Source organism: Stenella coeruleoalba (assembly GCF_951394435.1).
Source record: "Stenella coeruleoalba genome assembly, chromosome: 19".
Lineage (NCBI taxonomy): Eukaryota > Metazoa > Chordata > Mammalia > Artiodactyla > Delphinidae > Stenella > Stenella coeruleoalba.
In genome coordinates, this window is record NC_137165.1 from 12311573 (window position 1) to 12331202 (window position 19630).

General features: G+C 53.5%; 1 protein-coding gene across 1 annotated transcript; it reads right to left on the reverse strand.

Annotated features, from left to right (window-relative positions):
- Nucleotides 1–90: 90 nt before the first annotated feature.
- Nucleotides 91–19605, reverse strand: CTNS (cystinosin, lysosomal cystine transporter). The gene is made up of 12 exons (XM_079903634.1): nt 19513–19605; nt 16670–16749; nt 12625–12703; nt 11357–11441; nt 6847–6950; nt 6598–6729; nt 5581–5680; nt 5371–5490; nt 4138–4308; nt 2244–2361; nt 1869–1983; nt 91–1502 (listed from the first exon to the last, which is right to left on the reverse strand). The coding sequence occupies exons 2-12, from the start codon at nt 16728–16730 to the stop codon at nt 1454–1456; spliced, it is 1134 nt and encodes a 377-aa protein (XP_079759760.1). The 5' UTR covers nt 16731–16749; nt 19513–19605; the 3' UTR covers nt 91–1453.
- Between the last annotated feature and the right edge of the window lie 25 nt (nt 19606–19630).

Genomic DNA, 19630 nt, shown 5'->3' on the forward strand with positions numbered 1-19630 from the left:
CCAGCTCTGGGAATTGTTGCCACTCATGGACCCACCTAGCACTGCCAAGTCAGATTTTTGCAATCTCCCACCTTTAAAGTGTGGTACCCAATCACAGACTGGGTGGACCAAATAAAACAGGCGTGTGGGCTTGGTCAGGCTGCAGTTTCTGCTTTAGGGAAACAAGATCCTAAGTTCTTTGATACTTATACCTGGCTAGACGATCTGGAAGACTTCCTCCCCCACCCTTCCCCCACGTGCCCTTAAAGACCTCATCCAACCCGTGCTCACAACCACAGCCTGAGTGCCATGCCCTTGGTAATGCAGACAGGGTCCCTGCGGGACCTACCTGGCCCTGAGCAGGTAAGCATCTTGTGCCACCCAACAGAGCTCCCCTGATGAAATGCCGGGTCGGCACGCAGCCACCTTGGAATCAGCAAACTTCAAAATCCCACACATTTCCTTACACGAGTGACTGAGGCTGTCTCCCTAAGCCCCAAGGACTTGGTTCTGAAGCCAACACCCCTGCCTCCTGCATCTGGCAAATGCTCAGTGTGCAGAGGAAATGAATCAGGTTTAATTAAGGACAGAAGCCCCTCATGTTGATCTCGTGGTTAACAACTACGAGAGTGGACTGACAAGCTCATGGCATGTACAAGGCACGTCCTGGGACCCTCCCCTCCCCTCCTCCAAAGGAAGGACAACTGCTTGGAGTGGGAAAGGAGGGGCTTTGGGATCAGGTGGGGCCCATAAGGATTGTGTAAGTTGGTCTTAAGTCCTTATCTGAGGCTCCTGAATAGCCACAAATTGGTGAGTCTCAGGTAGGGGTCTGGGGAGGGAAGGGGGCCTGCCCTCCCCATTAGGGGAGCTGTTTTCACCACGTGGCAAGTCTAACAGGCGCCTAAGGCACAGACTGGTGTGTGTGTGTGTCCTGTACTCCAGACTCAGGGTAAGGAGCAGTTGGAGGGGCTTGGGGCCTGACTATGGGTAAGTGGAGATAGGCAGCAGCAGAAGAAAGTAAGCCACTCACTTCCAAAACATCCCTTTGAAAAATCCAAAAGGGTCGTTAGTGTGATAAGGATCCAGAGAGTGTTGGATGTGAGCCTGGTTCTGAACCAATCTGTTGGGTACCTCAAGGCTCAGAAATACTGTTTCTTTACCAGAGCCTGGCCTGGGCCACCTGTGATTGCAGTCGTGAAAGTGGGTTTACGTAGAATTGAGTGTCAGGACAGTGAGCGCTCAGAGAATGCAGCCTTCAGAGGAGGTACCCAAGGCCTAACCCCAAAGTCCTAGCCCCCCTGCCACCAGCACCAGCACCTCAGGTCTGTTGGCCACGGCACCTGGCTGCTTGGTCTCTGAACACAGCAGTGGCAGCAAAGCACCCTTGGCTCTCCCAGCTGCAAGGTCAGTCCTTCAAGCTGCTTCCAGAAACACTCGTTGCTTGGGGCCAGGCCTTTGGCTCCAAGCTCAGTGCTCAATCCTGCCTGGGACGGCTGCCAGAAGCCCTGCGTGCTGCCTGAAGCCTTGAAGAAAATAGAGATGCAGCATCAAGATGCAGGAGGGCCAGATGCCTGGCCAGCAAAGCCTGGGAGGGGCTGAGACCTCTGGGGAGTCTGGGAGGGGCCGCCAGTGGTCTGGCCATTAATCTCGGCACACAGTCAGGTGCCTATCCCAGAGGTAGGTTCCTCCCTGGCCTGTAAGAGTCCTGGACGAAAGCAGGCTGGTTCAAGTTCAAGGAGTTTGGCCCTGAGGAAGAGTGCTTCTCCACATGGAGCCAGCCCGGCACTCCAGACGGCTTTTTCAGCCTTCCTAGTGGAAACTTGCCCACCAGGGCCCAGGGCCTGGGCTGTTTCCGCTGGGTCCCTAGGAGCTAGTTCAGCTGGTCATACCCTGGTTTCTTTCTGTACAAGCAGAAATGCTGGATGAAGAAGACAACATCGAAGAAGATGGAGAAGATGCCGAGGCCAAACTTGGTCGGGTCTCCAAAGATCAGCGTCCACTGGTCTGTTAGCAGCCAGAAGGGATGGGATTGGTTTTGGTTTTAGGTTGGCAGCCCCTGAAGCAGCTGGAGCACGTGGGGCTGTGGGGGTGGGGGGGCGGGGTGCCCATCTGCCCAGGAAACCACAAATCCTCTAGCTGCCAAAGCCGGAGGTAAGCCTCACCTTGGGGGCTGGGACTGGCTAGGATTCCCCGCATGGGGGAGGGGTGGTTTCCAGGAAGCCTGGCCCCGCCCTGTGCCTCTAGCTGCCTGCCGGCTGACTCACCGTTGTTGTAGGATTGGAGGAACATCTGCAGGAGGCTGAAGCTGCCCCCAGTGAAGTCCAGAAGCACGTTGCCAATGCTCCAGCCCTCGGTGCTTTTGTAGTAAAAGTTCAAGTAGGCCTGGGCCGGACAGACAGATGGAGGGCGGTGAGGGGGCTGAGTGGCGGCCTCCTGCACCTCGTGACCGCGCTCCAAACAAGAGCGGCTCTCATTCCTCCCACTCCATGCGCTTGGACCTCAGCTCCAAAAACAGTGACCTTTGGGCTCCGACAAGCCTCGACTGAGGGCACGGTTTGGGCGGGTCCTGGGGTCTCCTGTGCGTGCTCAGCAAACAGCCCTCCTCCTCCTTCCCTTGCACCTCCCAAACTCCGGCAGAGGGATGGGGAGCTGCTGCCTCTCCATCTTCTTCAGCCCTCCTTATCCTGGCTTCCCAGCAACTCTGATTTTTCTACTCACCTTCAAATGGAGAGTCTCCCCAAACTCAGCCTGGACTGGATTCATGTTGAGCTTATGAACATGGCCTGGGAGTCTGATGGCCTGGTTTGGAATCCCAGCTCCACCATCGGAGGAGCTATGTTACCCTTGCAGAGTGACTTGAGTTCTCCCAGCCTTAGTCTCCCCATCTGCAGAGTGGACTTAACTCCCTCCTCAGCCCTGGTTGGGCTCTAGGGCCTCCACCTCGGGCTTCCCAGGTCCAGCCCACTTGCACATCGCCCCTCTTCCTGCTGCCAGTGCCCTCTGGGCTTCTCTGACCGTTGACCTCCCTTCCCACCACCCGGGGGGACGGCTTGGCCTCTGTAGTGGTCTTCTCCCAGTTAGCCACCTGTCAGTTCCCCTTCTTTGCCCTCTCCCACCCTCTTCTGTATTTGCTGCCACCTCTCCAGTCCTGGACGGTTCCAAACATCTCTAACTGGGGCTCCTGCCTCCCAGGTTTCCCAGGCCCAAGCCTCCCCACGCTCAGGGACTGAGGCCCCACTTCCCCCAAAACCATCCCCCGACTCTGAAGCCACCTTCCCAAGCGCCCTGGGACCTGGTCCTGCCTTCCTAGCTTCACAGTGCTCCGCCGGCAGGGTCTTCTGTGCCTGTGCCTTTGTGCAGGCTGCCCCGGCCTGGAGCACCCCTTCTCTCTTGTCCACAGAACGGAGTCCTGCTCATCCTTAAGCGGATGGCTCTGTTTCCATGCCCTCCAGGGTACTGGCCCTGACCCTGGCCAAAATGCTCTCCTTCCTGGGCCCACGGAACACAAGGTTCCCTGTGCTGGGAAGGCGAGTTAAAGGCAAGGGCCTAGATTCAGCCTGCAGTTAGCAGTTCTTCTACACCTGACCCTCTCCCGGGCCATTCCGCCTGTGGGGCAAGCTGTGTTTGACTCTTAGGCTGTGTCTGACCCAGCTCTGAAGAGGACTGTTTGAGTGCTCGAGGGAGGGTGCTGAGGGCTCACAACGAGGACCCTGAATGGTGGCGGGTTCCCCCCCACACCTCATCTTCCTGGTACCCTGCTGTGGCCCATCAGGGTCATCAGTTGGTGGTAATGGGTGGTGGTGGTAGGGTGGGGGGGCAAAGCTGAAGTCATTAGAAAGGTGGGGCTGGAGAGAGATGGGAGTGACTTGCACAACCCTTGACTCTCAGAGCTGAGCATGAGTCAAAGAAGCGGCCACTGACTTCCCCGTGGGATTCCCGGCCCCTGGGAAGAGCAGGTACTGGTCACAGCCGGTTTTCTGTGAGGCCCCACTCCTGCTGGGCTTGCCGGCCTCCTCCCTGTAGCTTTCCATCCACATCTCACCCCGGCCAGAAGCTGCCCCAAGGGAGCCGGGTCCAGGGTCTGTGTCTCATCCCTCTCACGCTAACGGCCAGACCCTGGAGGTACCTGTGGAAAAGGCGGGCAGACCCTGGAGGTACCTGTGGAAAATACTTGACCAGCGTCACTGCCAGCTTGATGTAGGAGAAGCAGAAGAGAAACTGCAGCCACGTGGTGGCCCTGACCGCGGCCATGATCAGGGTGATGAATGTGAAGAGCCAGGAGAGCACGAGGAAGCCGACGGCCAGCCAGGACACCCGCTGGTTGCCTCGCTGAGGATGAGACAGGGCAGGGGAAGGGATGGGCGGGGTGCAGAGAGCCCAGCACCAACTGCACCTTGTCACTATCAGGGTCTCTGGTTCCCTCCTCTTGGACCTGAAGAGCCCGTTTGCTTCCTGTTCCCATGTTGCAGAGCGGGGTCCCTCTCAGAGCCCACCAGGAGTGAAGGGTGCTAGGGACATGGCCCCCATCACGCTGGAGGCCTGGCACCTCATCTCGGCCCAGGCTCCTTCCATGACCCCAGGGAGCCTGATTGGCTCTGGAATCTCTTTCCCAAAAGCAGGCCTCCCTCATCTAACCTTCTCAGCAAAGGGTAAGAAAACCTAGAAGATTCGTGAAGGTGGGGGCCAAGCAGCTCTGGCCGGCCTTGTGTGTGGGAAGAGAACTCCCCAAGGGAAGTGGTGCACCCACAGGGAAGTGAAAGGAAACAGTAGCATCAGCGATGCCCTGAAATACGCACTAACTCACGACGTCCTTCCCTGCTGAGACAGCAGACGGCCCTCCAGCAGCACAGCCGTGCCCGGGCTCCTCAGCCCGGCCCCCAGAGCCCCCCAGGGCCTCTCCTGCTCCCTCCACCGCCACCCTGGCCACCCCATCTGCTCACAGTCCCTCTCGCTGCTCCCTGGCCTTCACAGTTCTGTCCGCCGCCTGGGGTGCCCCACCCTGGCCCTCTTCCGCATCGCCATGGGAACTTCACTCATCCCTCGGACCACAACTCAGTGCCCTCTTTCCCCCTCCTCCCTGGCTGAGTCGTGGGGCCCACGAGCTACCTGTGCTCTCCCTGCCCGCTCAGCTCTCAGCCTGCTGGGTCATTACTGTCTCTGTCTGTGTCCCTCACCCCAGACCTGGGGCGGCCTGAGGACTTGGGCTTACGGGGTGTTCCCTGTGCCCAGCAATGGCGTCTGGATAATAGGCCAGCAGATGTGAGTGAACGGACACATTTCCCTTCTGGGGGTTTCCATGTCTCCTGTAAAACGGCAGGTATGGGCAGCAGGTGCTGCCGGGTGTTGGCCTGGGCAGCGCAGGCTGCGGCGGGTGCCAGGGTCACTGCTCACCTCGTACAGGAAGCACTGCACCACGATAACCAGGGTGAGGGCGACCGCGTGCAGGCTGAAGAAGACGTCATTAATGTCCACGGGGTTCACGCCATTGGGGTATTTGAGGAGAAACTGCTCCTGTTTGGGAGTGGGGAGAAGCTGGGGGGTGAGGGGTGGCCAGACCACCGGACAGCTTGGACTGGGCTGCGGGGGTGAGCAGGGCCGTACCTTGATGGAGGGCACCCAGAAGAGGCCGATGTTGAACACGCTGTAGGCCACGAAGCCCATCAGGTTCAGGGCCACGAAGTCAAAGCTCAGACCCACGACACTGAGGAGGGGGGCGGGGGGACGGGGAGACAAAGCAGAGCAGGGGGTGAGACTGGGGGCTGCCGGGGGCTGGAGGGGACAGAGCTCCCAGCACACAGGAAGGAGGGCCTGGCTCCCTCAAGGAGAGCACAGTCCTCAGGTCCCTTTCCATGCCACCCCCAATGCCACCGAACCCCACCCTCCTGGGATTGTCTGGAGGCTTCCTGCAGAGAGGAAGCGCCCCCCTCCCTGGTTCCCAGCTCAGCAGCCCCTCAGAGGCCCACGTTCCTTGGTGGCCTAGGTGTCCTTGGTGCATGACGCCTGGGCCCTTGTCTTTTTTTGCGGTACGCAGGCCTCTCGCTGTTGTGGCCTCTCCCGTTGCGGAGCACAGGCTCTGGAGGCGCAGGCCCAGCGGCCATGGCTCACGGGCCCAGCCGCTCCACGGCACGTGGGATCCTCCCGGACTGGGGCACGAACCCGTGTCCCCTGCATCGGCAGGCGGACTCTCAACCACTGCGCCACCAGGGAAGCCCTGGGCCCTTGTCTTTAAAATCAAGGTGGGCCGGTTTTCGTCTCTGAGGCCGAAGGATCCAACTCCTGCACAGGGGCACAACTTGACACTAATTCCTCCAGGGCTCCGTGGACCAGGAGCCCAGCAGATTCAGGTGGGCTCCTCCCACCCAGCCCCTTCTCCACTTCCACTGAGAAGCCCCATTTTGTTGCTTTCGCAGGGAGGGCCTGAATTGCACAAGAGACCAAATGCCCAGCACTGCAAGTCCTACACAGGCGCTTAGAACTTTCACATCAGACCACTTTTAAGAAAGGACAGGAAAAAAGAAGAGCAGAGGGGTAAGTCAGAACCCAGGCTGCCCACAGCCTCGTTGGAACACCCATCCTGCCGGCCCCAGGTGAAGCTGCACGTGAAGCTCCGTGGGTTACCTCTTCCGCCTCCAGTTGGCGATCCCCTGCGGGTAGAAGGAGACGGACCAGGCCACAAAGTAGATCCAGCCGATCACCTGGTTTATGATGCTGACGACATTGCTGTGGATCACGGAGAAGAGTATCCTTGGGCTGGAGAGAATGTGGGGACCAGGATGAGCTGGGGCTGGACTTCCGGAGGAAACCCCACGTGCCAGCACCATCCCCCTTCTCATCATTTAGGGCCCACACGGGCAGAGGCCAGCCTACCTGGTCTGGTTGGAGTGATTTCCGTGCAGATAAGTGGTAACTTGTCCAACATTTTGAGACGTCACTTGAAAAGAGGAATTTGTCACGCCGGGAGGGACCACAACCTGTTAGGAAAACTGAATCAGGTCCAGCGCCCCGTAGTTATTGGGACCCCAGCTCCAGGCCATGCACTAGGGAATGGAGGGACAGGTCACACACAGCCCCTGCCTTCTAGGAGCTTCCTAACAGTAGGGAGAAATGTTGGACTAATCGGCCAGCTGGAACCCCCATACATCAGCGTCAGACTCCCCTGGCTTATCTCTGAGGGATGGTGGGAGGGCCCTCTTCGTCTCACTAGCCATTCGATCTCGGGCAAGCTATTTGAGCTCTGATCTCGGTTTGCTTATCTGTAAAAGGGGAACACAAGTGTCTACCTTACAGGGCTGCTCTGAACGACATAATGTCCATAAAGCTTACGGCACCGAGCCTGACACGCAGCAAGCTGTGAAGTGGTTACCGTCACTACTACCCTACGATGACTGCTATTACCTCTACTTCCGTTACTACGGACGGCTCTTCCAGATCCACAGAGGGATGTCTGCCCCACGCCCAGCCTGGCTGCCAAGCGACAAACAGAAGAGGTGCACACACCAGACGCCCGGCAGGGAGAACATCCTTACCCTCATTTCTGCCCAATATTCATAGAAAGCTCTGCTCCAAGAAACAGTACTTGGAGGCCTACCTGCAACTTCTGACCTCCCAATCATGCTTCCTGATGCTCTCAAATCCCGAGTGTGGCAGGGAGTGGGATGATACCTTTACTGAACCACACTGTCCCCCATCTCTTTGTTCCCTGGATGACGCTTCAGGCCCCGCCTTCCAGCCATGTTGTGGGCACCGTGAGGATGCGGCTCACTGGATGGCAGTGGCTTCTTCAGGGACCCTTGAACACTGTCTTTCTGCTCTTATCCCCAGAAATCAGGGGGCTTTGGCAGGACAATTGAAACGGTGTAAGTGGCTGCTGCAAAGCCTGGGATCCAGTTCGTGGCCAATGTCTCGTGAGCTACGTCTTCATGACATGTACTACTCTTGGCTCTTTTACTTTCCCATCCTCATTTGTTCTTATTTTTAGCAGATTTTCCTGGCAACTGTTGTTTGCATATTTCTAAGTGGCCATCAGGTCCCTTGTAGAACTAGGTAAGAGGAAAATCTTCCAATTGGAAATTAACTGATACAAGGCAGAATGAAATCATAACAACTGCTTTGAATTTTTTTATTAATTAATTTTTATTTTTGGCTGCGTTGGGTCTTCGTTGCTGGACGTGGGCTTTCTCTAGTTGTGTCGACGGCCTTCTCACTGTGGTGGCTTCTCTTGTTGCAGAGCACGGGTTCTAGGCGTGCAGGCTTCAGTAGTTGTGGCACGTGGGCTTAGTTGCTCTGTGGCATGTGGGATCTTCTCGGACCAGGGCTCGAACCTGTGTCCCCTGCATTGGCAGGTGGATTCCTAACCACTGCGCCACCAGGGAAGTCCTGCTTTTAATTTTTTTAATCAATAAACTTTATCTTTTAGAGCAGTTTTAGGTCCACAGCAAAATTTATTGCTATCTTTTTTCTGAGCGCTTTCTTTCTGTGAGCCAGCTGCAATCCTAGACATTTCATACTTGCTACTGCTTTTAATCCTCACAGCCCTGTCAAGGAGACATTATTAACCTTCTGTCCACAGATGAGGAAACTGAGATGTGTTGGGGTGATGTACCTCACCTGTGGTTCACAGCGCAGGCTCCTAGACCGCCTGCCTGACCCCCAAGTTCTACCCAGTGGTTTCCAAAAGCACAGGGAGTAGACAGGAGTAGTTAGAGAAAGGGATGGGTCAAGGAGGCATAAGCCTGGAAGAGTGGGTTGGTGCCCAGATAGGTCATTCTACAAATGGATCTGCCACCATTACGCTAAAAAAAATAAAAATAAAAAAATTGAACTAGGGACTTCCCTGGTGGCGCAGTGGTTAAGAACCTGCTAACGCGGGGGACACGGGTTCAAACCTTGGTCCGGGAAGTCCCACATGCCATGGAGCAACTAAGGCCGTTCACCGCAAGTACTGAGCCTGCGCTCTAGAGCCCGCGCACCACAACTACTGAAGCCCACGTGCCTAGAGCCCGTGCTCCACAACAAGAGAAGCCACCGCAATGAGAAGCCCGCACACCACAACGAAGAGTAGCCCCCGCTCGCCACAACTAGGGAAAGCCTGTGCACAGCAGTGAAGACCCAACGCAGCCAAAAATAAACAAACAAATAAATAAAATTAAATTCTTAAGAAAAAAATGAACTATAACATAAGTGCAGAAAAGTGCACCCAGCACCCAGATCAAGAAATGGAACGTTTCCAGACCCCAGAAGCTGTGTTCTGTTCCCTTTTGGTCACCGCTGATCCCAAAAGGAAACTACTATTTTTTTTTTTTTTTTTACTATAGGAGTTTTTTATTTATTTATTTGTACAGGTGTTCTTATTAGTTATCTATTTTATACATACTAGTGTGTACATGTCAATCGCAATTCATCCCCCCACCCCCGTCCCCACTTTCCCCCCTTGGTGTCCATGTTTGTTCTCTACATGTGTGTCTCTATTTCTGCTTTGCAAACTGGTTGGGAAACCACTCTTCTAACACCATAGATTTGCTTTGTCTGTGTTTGCACTTTAATCATACAGTCCAGGCTTTTTTTTTTTTTTTTTTTTGGCTTAATGTTATGCTTGATTTTCACTTATTTTTATTTATTTATTTATTTAAATTTTTTATTTTATTATTATTTTTTTTGCGGTACGCGGGCCTCTCACTGTTGTGGCCTCTCCCGTTGCGGAGCACAGGCTCCAGACGCGCAGGCTCAGCGGCCATGGCTCACGGGCCCAGCCGCTCTGCGGCATGTGAGATCTTCCCGGACCGGGGCACGAACCCGTGTCCCCTGCATCGGCAGGCGGACTCTCAACCACTGTGCCACCAGGGAAGCCTTCACTTATTTTTAAAAGATTAATCTTTCCCTTAGATGTTTGGCCCTTAAACTAAGTGATCAGCGTCCTTTCCTCAGAGTCTAAATTTGATCTGTGGATCAAGCCAGACTTCTGAGGGCTAAATACCACAACCTGCTCTTAGAACCAACGGCTTTTCTTACCCTGCAGCAGGCCTCATATCCCGGGGCAGGAAGGGGAAGTTGTGGGAAATGGCCCTGTCTATGAGATGAGACTCCCCTCTCACTCAGGTCCTTTAGGTAGACGCTCTTTATCTGATCATGAGTCAATACTGTTTGCTTGCTAGGAGGCTCAGAGCTGATTTGCAGCTCATTTCTACGACCACACAGGGCCTCATGCTGAGCCTCACGGCTATCAATTTCATCCCTGTGTTCATCTTGTCTGGTTTCTTTTTTCCCCCTACTGATTTGTTTTAAAATCAGGTTGACTGGTAATTGGCTCAAAACCTTGGTAAGGTGGAAGCAGGGTATGTATTAACAGATAAATGTATAAAGACTATAAATAGTCATCACTATTATATCAGACAGCCTCTGGGCCTCTGGCACTGGTTTTTGGAAATAACACTCATCCAATGGGATCTCAGAACAGTGCTTTGCAAACTTTAATGTGGACCCAAATCATCTGGGGAATCTTGCTTATATGCAGATTTTTAATCAGTAGGTCTGGGATAGGGCATTTCTAAAAAGTTTTAGCGGGGAGGGATAAATTAGGAGTTTGGGATTAACATATACACACTATTATATATAAAATAGATAACCAACAAGGACCTACTGTGTAACACAGGGAATTACATTCAGTATTTTGTAAGAACCTATAAGGGAAAAGAATCTGAAAAAGAATATATACATAAAAGAATATATATACATATGTGTATGTATAACTGAATCACTTTGCTGTACACCTGAAACTAACATAACATTGTAAATCAGCTATACTTCAATTAAAAATAAAATAGGGGCTTCCCTGGTGGTGCAGTGGTTAAGAGTCCGCCTGCCGATGCAGGGGACGCGGGTTCGTGCCCCGGTCCGGGAGGATCCCACATGCCGCGGAGCGGCTGGACCCGTGAGCCATGGCCACTGAGGCTGTGCGTCCGGAGCCTGTGCTCCGCAACGCGAGAGGCCACAACAGCGAGAGGCCTGCGTACAGCAAAAAAAAAAAAAAAAAAAAAGAAAGAAAAGAAAAGAAAAGATTTTAAAGCAGAGACAATGCTCCTAGTCCGTCGATGCTCTTTTAGCAGCAACGTCTTAAAAAACCATCTTAAGAATTTCTTCTACATTCTCAGAACCATTTCTGCCTCAGATTTCTTACCATCACCTTCCTAATTCCATCTGCATAGCATAAAAAGCCCATCCTCAAAGAGACTAACAAAGCCCAAATCTGAGATTTCTAGAATAATAGGACAGGGGCAGCCCATGGTATAAAAACAAGGTGGCCTATTTACACAAGCACTTAGTTAAAATGTGTTTTGTTATCCAGTAGTTTTCTGCCCATCAGTTATGATTCATTACTTACTTCATCAGGGAGCTGAAGGATAGTAATGTTTTTTGAACGAAATGTGATTTCAAAAGTGATCACCAAGGTTGCATTTAAAGGACGCCTGTGGAGGACAAGAGTCTGGTTACTGCTGAGAAGCTGTACTCTGTGAGATCTCAACCAGCCCTCTGGATTTCACAGCAGGCCTGTCATTTCTCAAGCAATTAGGGTGAGGCACTGCTATGTGCCTGGCCCTGGGGGGGTTGAGAGGTGGGGTCCCTGTGGCCAGTGAGAACACGAGAAGGTGGGAAACTGGCTGTGAATGCCACATGAGGTGTCCAGAGGCCGACAGGACCATGGCATCTGCTCTGGTGGGAAAGGCTTCTGAGAAGGGTCAGGTGGCAGGGAGCAGCAACCCCAGAAAGCAGTGAGATATGTCTGAGTGGGAGCAGCCCATAGGGACCTCAAGTCTGGGCTTAGAGGCCTGGAGTTAATTTGAAAGGCGGTGGAAAGCCGCTTAAGGATTCTGCAGAGGGGAGAGTTGTGCTGAGGGGGTGATGTGTCAGATTCACAAGGTGTCGATGTGCAGAAATGGCAGGATCTGGGGATGGAATGCGGGTCTGTTAGGGAGCCTTGGTCCCAAAGCTTTGGTTTGAGATCAGACATCCCGGGAGAGGTGAGGAAAAGGGAGAAGGGTAAAGAGAAAAAAAATCTTCCCAGATCTTCATCTTGGGGAATCCTCATGGCTGGGAGGCAAGAGTTGGACAAAGCAGGGAAGGATACAGAGGAGGTAAGCTCCTGGCACGGTCTGGACTAGGTCGGCACCCTCGTGCAGGAACCAGCAGAGGGCAGCTAGAGACTCTCAGACAAGCCTCAGCAGGAGCGCTGCACAGTGGGATCCACCCAATGCAGATGCAGTTGGATGTGATCTCAGAAGCACTGCCAAGCGACCTAGCTCCTCGCCCCCAACCTCCAGGGCTCTCTTCAAATATTTCGAACCTTGGAAAGGACTACTTGGAAGTCTGGCATCAACTGCTGGTCACTCAAGGACTCTCCTCAGCTGGGGAAAAGGCTCACGTGTCATCCTCCTCCCGCTGGAAGCAAGGATTCAGCGGTTGGGGAGAGAGAGACTTTGGGACCTCGGTCTGCAGCCTAGGGCCGCTGCCTTTCTTTCCCTGGCTCGTCTTAAAGTGAAGAGGCAAGGGCATCACACTTAAAATATGAACAGACTGAGCCGGGGGTCAGCCCTGACCCAGCTGCGGGGCGAACGAGCTGGGCTGAGGACAAAGCTGGGCCTGGGAACTTACGGGAGGGAGATGCTGACGTTGGTGGAGCTTCCATTTTCCAGCTTCACGGTGGGAGGAACAGAGAAGTTGACCGTGGACTCTGGAATGACCCAAATCAGTGGCATGAGTCATGAGGTCAGAGAACTCAGGCCCACTGAGACGCTGGGAGGAGGGCTCCTGACACTTGAACTTGCGAAGTCTGATTTATAACCACCTCTATCCCCTAGGCAAAGACTCTGAGATTCTGAGGGGCTAAGTAAGTGATGGGACTGGAAATGTCCTTGTTATGCTCTCTCCCCTCCTGCTGCCAGAAATAGAGGGAGACACAGGCCTGAGGAGGAGATGCTGTAGCTTCCTCCTCTCCCACCGATGAGCTCTGAGGGTCTGTAGGAGTCACCCAGAAATAGAAACCATGGAGCCCCAAAACTGGTCCCAGTTTTTGGCGCAACTGGCCCAAAGGAAATCAAGCCACAATCTGGGACTGGAACATGTGGGCTTAAACCACCTCTTCAGATGGAAAGCACAATGGCTTCCTCTGTTCATGGAGCTAAACTGGCCCTGCATAACTGGTCCTGTCCCGTTCTGTAGTCTCAGAGAGACACCTGGGGCCCAGCTAACCTGTTTCTAAAGAACCGCCTTTGGGCTCCTGTACAAACCCAGCTCACCCCATTCATTGATCCCCTTCTGGAGGCTGACTCTGCTGGGGATGCGGGAGAGACTGGTGAACAGTACACAGTTTCACTATGGGAGATTTCTTCTTGGCATTAAGATGCTAACTCAGGAGGTAGACAGATAGGCCTCGGGGGTGAGGGAGGAAGCAGGTTTGGGAAGCCAAACACTCCAGGGCAGCTTGGCCACAGACCAGGAGTGAATTAGCTTCTCTCTGACCTCTTCGTATGTTCTTTGGGCGGCCCCGGCACCCAAGGTGTTCCCAATGCCCCAGGCACGCGTCTACTTCACCTCCCTCACCTGAGGGCCTTCGCAGCCTAAGGTGTGATCATGAACATAGACGGGGCTGGGAAGGGGGTCCACAGGGGAAAGCAGGTGCTCAGTTTGATGAAGATGGTCCTTGTGTGGGCAGTGGATACAGGTGGGGCCCAGGTCTCCCTCTCCCTCCAGGTCTCCCCAGACCCCTCAAAGGCAGAGACGAAGAACTGAAATTTTAGATGCTCAGGTTGGAAGGAAACTTAAAAGTTCCCTAATTCAACCTCCACTGTCTGAGCCCCTTCTCAGTCCTCCTCCCTAGTAGTTTCTCTTCCTCTGTCCGGACACCTCGGTGGGAGTGGGGGAGGGGGGGCGGAGAGTAACCTCATCTCCTCCAAGGGAACCTGCCAGCCTGAAACTTGCACTCCGGGGCCTGGCTCTGTGACCCGGGACCTCTCAGACCCCACCTGAGCCGCCTTGTCCAGGCTGGCCTGCAGGTGGATGCAGATGCAGGCTCTGGCCCATGCCTGCAAGTCTCCAAGCTGATTCCCACAGTCAGTTGCAGTCCCCACCCTGGCCCTTGGGAGGCCAAGCTGCTCAGAGCAGAGTAGGATGGTCCCCACCCACCACCCCCTCCTTAGGTGTATCTTTGGGGCCTGGAGGCAGCTCTGCCCCTCCTTGTTCACACTCACCTCTCTCATACCAGCCCGAGGCTCTGTTCTGGGCTGCACAGCTGAGGTAGGAGGACTTAAAGGTCCCTGCTGTTACTTTCTACCTAGAGCCTGAGGACCACATCAGATAAGCAAGACCCTGCCCAGGACACGGATACTGAAAGTGATGCCAGGTAGCCACCCACATTCTGGGTCCCTTGGGGCTCTGCTGGGACTGTGGTCAGGGTGAGTGGGAGATCCGCATGGCCTTAACTCTTCCAGACTTTGCATTTTAAAAGAGGAGGTTGTGAGCTCTCAGAGAAACAGGTCAGGGTTCAACCACTTCCCCTCACTTAGCCCCAAGGAAGATGGCAGCGCTCAGCAGCTGAGAGACTGGGCTCTGGGTCACACAGTTCCCTCCTGGCTCTGTCACTTCCTAGCTGTGACAGAGAGTAACGTACTTAACCTCCCTGAGCCTCCATTTCCTCACCTGTGAAATGGAGAGCACAGCACTCCCTCCCTCCCAGGGGCACTGTGAAGATAAAGCGTGGTGACGTCTGTGATGCAATTTCCACACAGCCTGAGTGCGAACTAATTGCTGGTGACTATTCTTATCATCATGTAAACCCTGCAGGACATTTTTTAGCCCAAGATGGGAGGCAGTTAGGAAGCTGGCATCATATCATATCCTGGGAAAGCATGTTTTAAAGTTTGCCCCAGGGCAGGAGTCTCTGGACACCACATCCGAATAACCAAGTGAGTCTTGGTGAGACTACCTGAAGGTTCCCCCAAGGAGAGTCTCTGCATTTTAAAAACTAATCCTTATTGGCACATCTCCCACTATGCCTCCCACCCCACGCCAGCCACTCTGCTGTACTGTGAACTCCCATTCTCAAATTACTATAACAGTGAGAGACGGGCAACGTGATCCCTATTTCGGATAGAAGAAAGTGGAGAAACCCATGAGGGCAAGTGTCCTGCTCACACAGCTCAGAAACGGTAGAGGCAAGATTTAAACCTAGGCCAGCCTGGTCCAGAGCGCAGGTCCTTGCCACTAGGTGGCAGCACCTCAAGATTCCACCCAAAGAAGTCAGGGGCAAAAAACTCCGAAGGCAAATGATCTCATCATTGGTCCTCTAACACCACTCCCGAAAGCAGAGACAAGTTTGGGAGAGACTTCTACCCTCTCTGAGCCTAAGTCAGCCCTCTGTATGATCGAGTGGTGGCAGTTGGATTTGTTCTTCTTTCCTAGGGCAATGCATTAGCATGACTAATGGAGCTTTATTTAAAGCGGGCCAAGGCTCATGTACACACTTTGGGGCCTTAGTCCCAGACAATATGATCCGGCAGGTCTGGAGTGGGGCTCTGGCATTCGTATGGAAGAACACTGGACTCCATGGTGTTCTTTCTTTCTTGGAAGAAACCTCTTCTTTCTCGGAAATTGCTTACCCGCAAGGTGTGACTACAAGGTGACATGACTGATTGTTTAACAAACCTGGAAGAGCTGATCAGATGACCTGTGTTTTCTCAGAGGCTCAAGAGGCCAAATAATTGGAGCAGGGCACCCACTGCGCATGGCTCCTGGGGAGCTTTGGCAAGGGTTTGCACGGTTCGTATAAGGTTAATTTGGAAACTTTAGCTGGGGGTTTTAAGATGTATTTGATTTGTTTTTGGCTGTGCTGCAAGGCTTGTGGGATCTTAGTTCCCTGACCAGGGATTGAACCCGGGCCCTTGGCAGTGAAATCATCGAGTCCTAACCACTGGACTGCCAGGGAATTCCCAAGATGTATTTGATTTTTGACAACAGCCAGATGATCAAAATAATGGGCCTGGTGTCCATGGAGGCTCTACGCAGCTTTTCGTGGAAGGAATTTCAGCAATGTTTGCGCAGTGGAGAATCGATGGAATGATACAGGCCTCTAAGGGCCCTGCTCTGAAGGTCAAGCCTCACAAGGATGCACAAACCCTGACGTGTTTTTCGACAACCAGCCTGAATTCTGTGAGGCCCCTAGCCCTGCTTCACTCTGGTTCCTCGGTCCCTGTCTAAGGGAAGACCTTTTTCATCATACCAGGCGATGCCGGGCAGGCTCCTCAGGTGTCTACCGCTTGGTAGAACCAGGTGCAACAAGGTGGCCACCTCACCTGCTTCTGCAGCATCTCCCAGGACCCATAACTCCCTTCTTTGAGGTCTACAGGGTGGGAACACAAGCTCTTCTCTACAGATATTATCCCAGATTTTCAGAGCTCCACAGTTTGATGTTGGTGATACAGAAAAGGGAATAGGGACCCCGGGGCAGAAGGCTAATTATCTGTGGAACCATCTGGCTCCCTGTAAAACTCCTGGACTCCAGACCTCGGTCTGCTCCACTCACTGGGTGCCCATCTGGCCAAGGGGCAGGCAGACACATGCAAGCTGGATGGTCCTGAACTTTTGGCGGCAAACAAGTCAGGCTACTTACTCCATTTCCCTCTTTATCCATTTCTCAACTTACCACATTTCTCTATGAGCTTCAGGGGAAAAAGGCTAAAAATAACCAGCCACCTCCTTATCATGTTCCTCGATTTCAATGAACTAGAAAGAAAAACAAACAGCAAGAGAAGTTCAGGTTAAAGTTGGATCAGCTCAGCAACAAGTGGACAATAAGCCACCTGGAACCATGGCACGGACAGTTCCTAAAGGACTTCCACTTCACACCTGTGACTTCAATGGGCTTTGTATCACCAGCTTGGAGAAGGGGACCCCAGGGAGGACTTATCTTTCTTTGACATGTGGAGAAATGGGCTCAGAGAGGCTAAGTGGGTTGTGTAAGGTCCCACCCTGAGGAAGTGGACAAATGCTGAATTTTTCCCTCTTCAACTGCTTTGTGCAACCTAGTAAACAGAAAGAAAGAATGCAGCCTTATTGGCTGGGGGTTCTTTTTTCCAGAAGATATTAAAACTGTGGTCAGATATTTGACTTTGTGAACCTATAAACCTTAAGGAAATTAACTTCATTTCCTGTCCTGGGATAAGCATCTATGGGTTAATGCCACCAACCGACCCTTGATTAGGACATTTTCGTTTAACAAGTGTCACTTCTCTGGGACCGGCGAGGATCATTCACAAAGGGGACCCAGTGTGGGACAAGCCTCAGATCAGCCCCGTGGCAGCTCATTGGTTAAGTGAAGGAGATGGGTTACTGCGTACCCATAACCCTCACGCACAACAGGTGAACCAAGGGTCAAGATGGGGCAGGTGAGCTTAAATATCTATAACTTGGCTTCCGCATGCTGCTTCAGTGTACAGTGCTCTGCCCCGCCACCTGTGACAGCCTCTGGGGATTCCTGTGGACTGTTGGAGAGCCATGAGAGGTCTGTGTGGAAACATCCCTGCCCCCCTCTCTGGTTTCAGTTTCCCCAAAAGGCCTCAAGAACCCTCCTGATACTCCCCTTCCTCGAAAAAGTCTCCCTGACTGCTTCAGCCTGCCTGACCTCCATTGCCCCTCCGTCTCCTCCAGGGGCCTCTCTGCCTGCTGCAGCTCCGCCGATCATTGGGTCTTATCTCAGGAGCTTTCCCACCCGCCGGCACCCATCTCCCCACTCTCTGGCCTCCTCTGGAGGCCTTGCCCTTGCCGCTGTATCCCCGTGCTCTCTGCCCCTCTGCTTTCTGTACCCTGACCTGCGGGAAATTGCTCTCCTGTGTATGTGGAATGACTCCCCTCTCATTCTTGCCACTCTCTGCTCTTCACACTTGCTGATGTCCTCAAGCTCAGGATTCAGTTTGTTCCCCAGGGCAGGGTCTGGGTTTTCCTTGAGAACTCAGGCACAGAATCAGACCTAACCGGCTCCTCTCTCATTCCACAGGATTGGAATGTAGACTGAGAAACTCAAACTCTTGGACAGCAGAAGTTCCCTGGTCCTAGACGCTGACACACCTTGGAAGAAACACATTAGGACAGATATAAAACGAACTTAAGAGATATGTGGTCGATTACAATGTCTGAAAAAGATCAGGTTAAAATTATACCCAGGGACTTCCCTAGTGGTCCAGTGGGTAAGACTGCGCACTCCCAATGCAGGGGGCCCGGGTTTGACCCCTGGCAGGGGAACCAGATTCCGCATGCATGCCGCAACTAAGAGTCCGCATGCCGCAACTAAAGATCCTGCGTGCCGCAACTAAGACCTGGCACAGCATGCATGCGTGCATAAATAAATAAAATATTAAAAACTATAATTATACACAAAAACTAGTGTTTTGTGAATGCTACGAGGTAGAAATGGAGAATTTCACCACAATGGGCTCTGTCTGACATGCTGCTCTTCCTGTGTAAGTTCTATTGATATATTCTAGGCCTCGCTCAGATGCCACCTGCTTCAAGAAGCCTCCCACTCCCAATCCCCTCCCAGGGGAAACCTGGGGTCAGGGGTTTCCTGTGGTAGCTCCACTTGGTCAGGTATCCGGTTAATCCTGTCACCTTTTGTACAACCTGGAACTCCCTGGATCTTCTTCACTTGGAGAAGGAAAACATAGTGGCAAGGAATGTCTGCCCTGGGGAGTGACTGCACAGGTTTGAACCTGAGCTCCCCAGTTATTAGCTGTGTGACTCTGGGGTGCTGCTTAACCTCCTCAAGCTCCAATTTCCTAAAGTGAAAACAGGGACAGTGGGAACTAAATCATAGGACTTAAATGAAATGACACGTTAGGCACGATTCGTGGTCCTTTTATCAGCAGTATTAAAATTTCAAGGGGAAGGGGTTGGTAAGAAAAAAAGGATGAGAAACAATGATGTAAAGTAAATACAGCTGTTGCCTAGGGCCCTTAGCAGGCTCTCACAAAGCCTAGGTTGTAATTTTCCTCAACATTGTTGAAAAAGGCAGGGCCCAGTAGTCCTCCCTTCCTCCAGCTTGAAAGGCCCGGAGGGCGGGACCGGGTCTCGTCCTGCCCACTCCCCCGTAGCCCAGCCCGGCGCTCAGCACCCCAAAAGGAGTTCCTGACGTGGTCCTCTCAGTGTCTCCCCTCTGCCAAGCAATCTGCAAACTCTGCGACCCAGATTCAGGCAGCAACTAAGCAGAAAGCGGGGAAGGGACGCTAACCTGCACTGGAACAGAGCCTCCCACACCACCTCGGCAGCCCGGTGTCCCCTGCCTCCACTCACTACCACCCGAGCCCTTCAACCCGGGTGCTGTCCGGTGCCTCGAGGCCGGGGCTAGCGGCCGGGGAAGGAACCCTGGCGCGGCTGAGGGAGGCTGGATGCGCGGCAGGCTGCCCAACTGACTTGCTGTGCCAGTCTCTAGGCCTCAGGGGGTCCGCCTGGGAGACGAGGCGGGGAGGCTGTCGGGGCCGCGTCGGCTCTCACCTGAGGTCCTCTAGGCTCAGGGGACCGACCAGACGGGACGCAGGAGCCGCTTCGGACTGTACCAGCTTCCTCCGGCCGGCTTGACTTAGTGTGGGGCGGACCAGAAGTCACCTGACTC

Bases quoted from the DNA above. Each gene is read 5' to 3' on its own strand.
- CTNS (XM_079903634.1), bottom strand. From the start codon at position 16,730: ATGATAAGGAGGTGGCTGGTTATTTTTAGCCTTTTTCCCCTGAAGCTC. The intron at 5,491-5,580 runs GTACGGCCCTGC...ACTCCCAAACAG, and splicing joins TCTGGGTGCCCTCCATCAAG to GAGCAGTTTCTCCTCAAATA. The intron at 4,309-5,370 runs GTGAGCAGTGAC...TCTCATCCTCAG, and splicing joins TGCAGTGCTTCCTGTACGAG to CGAGGCAACCAGCGGGTGTC.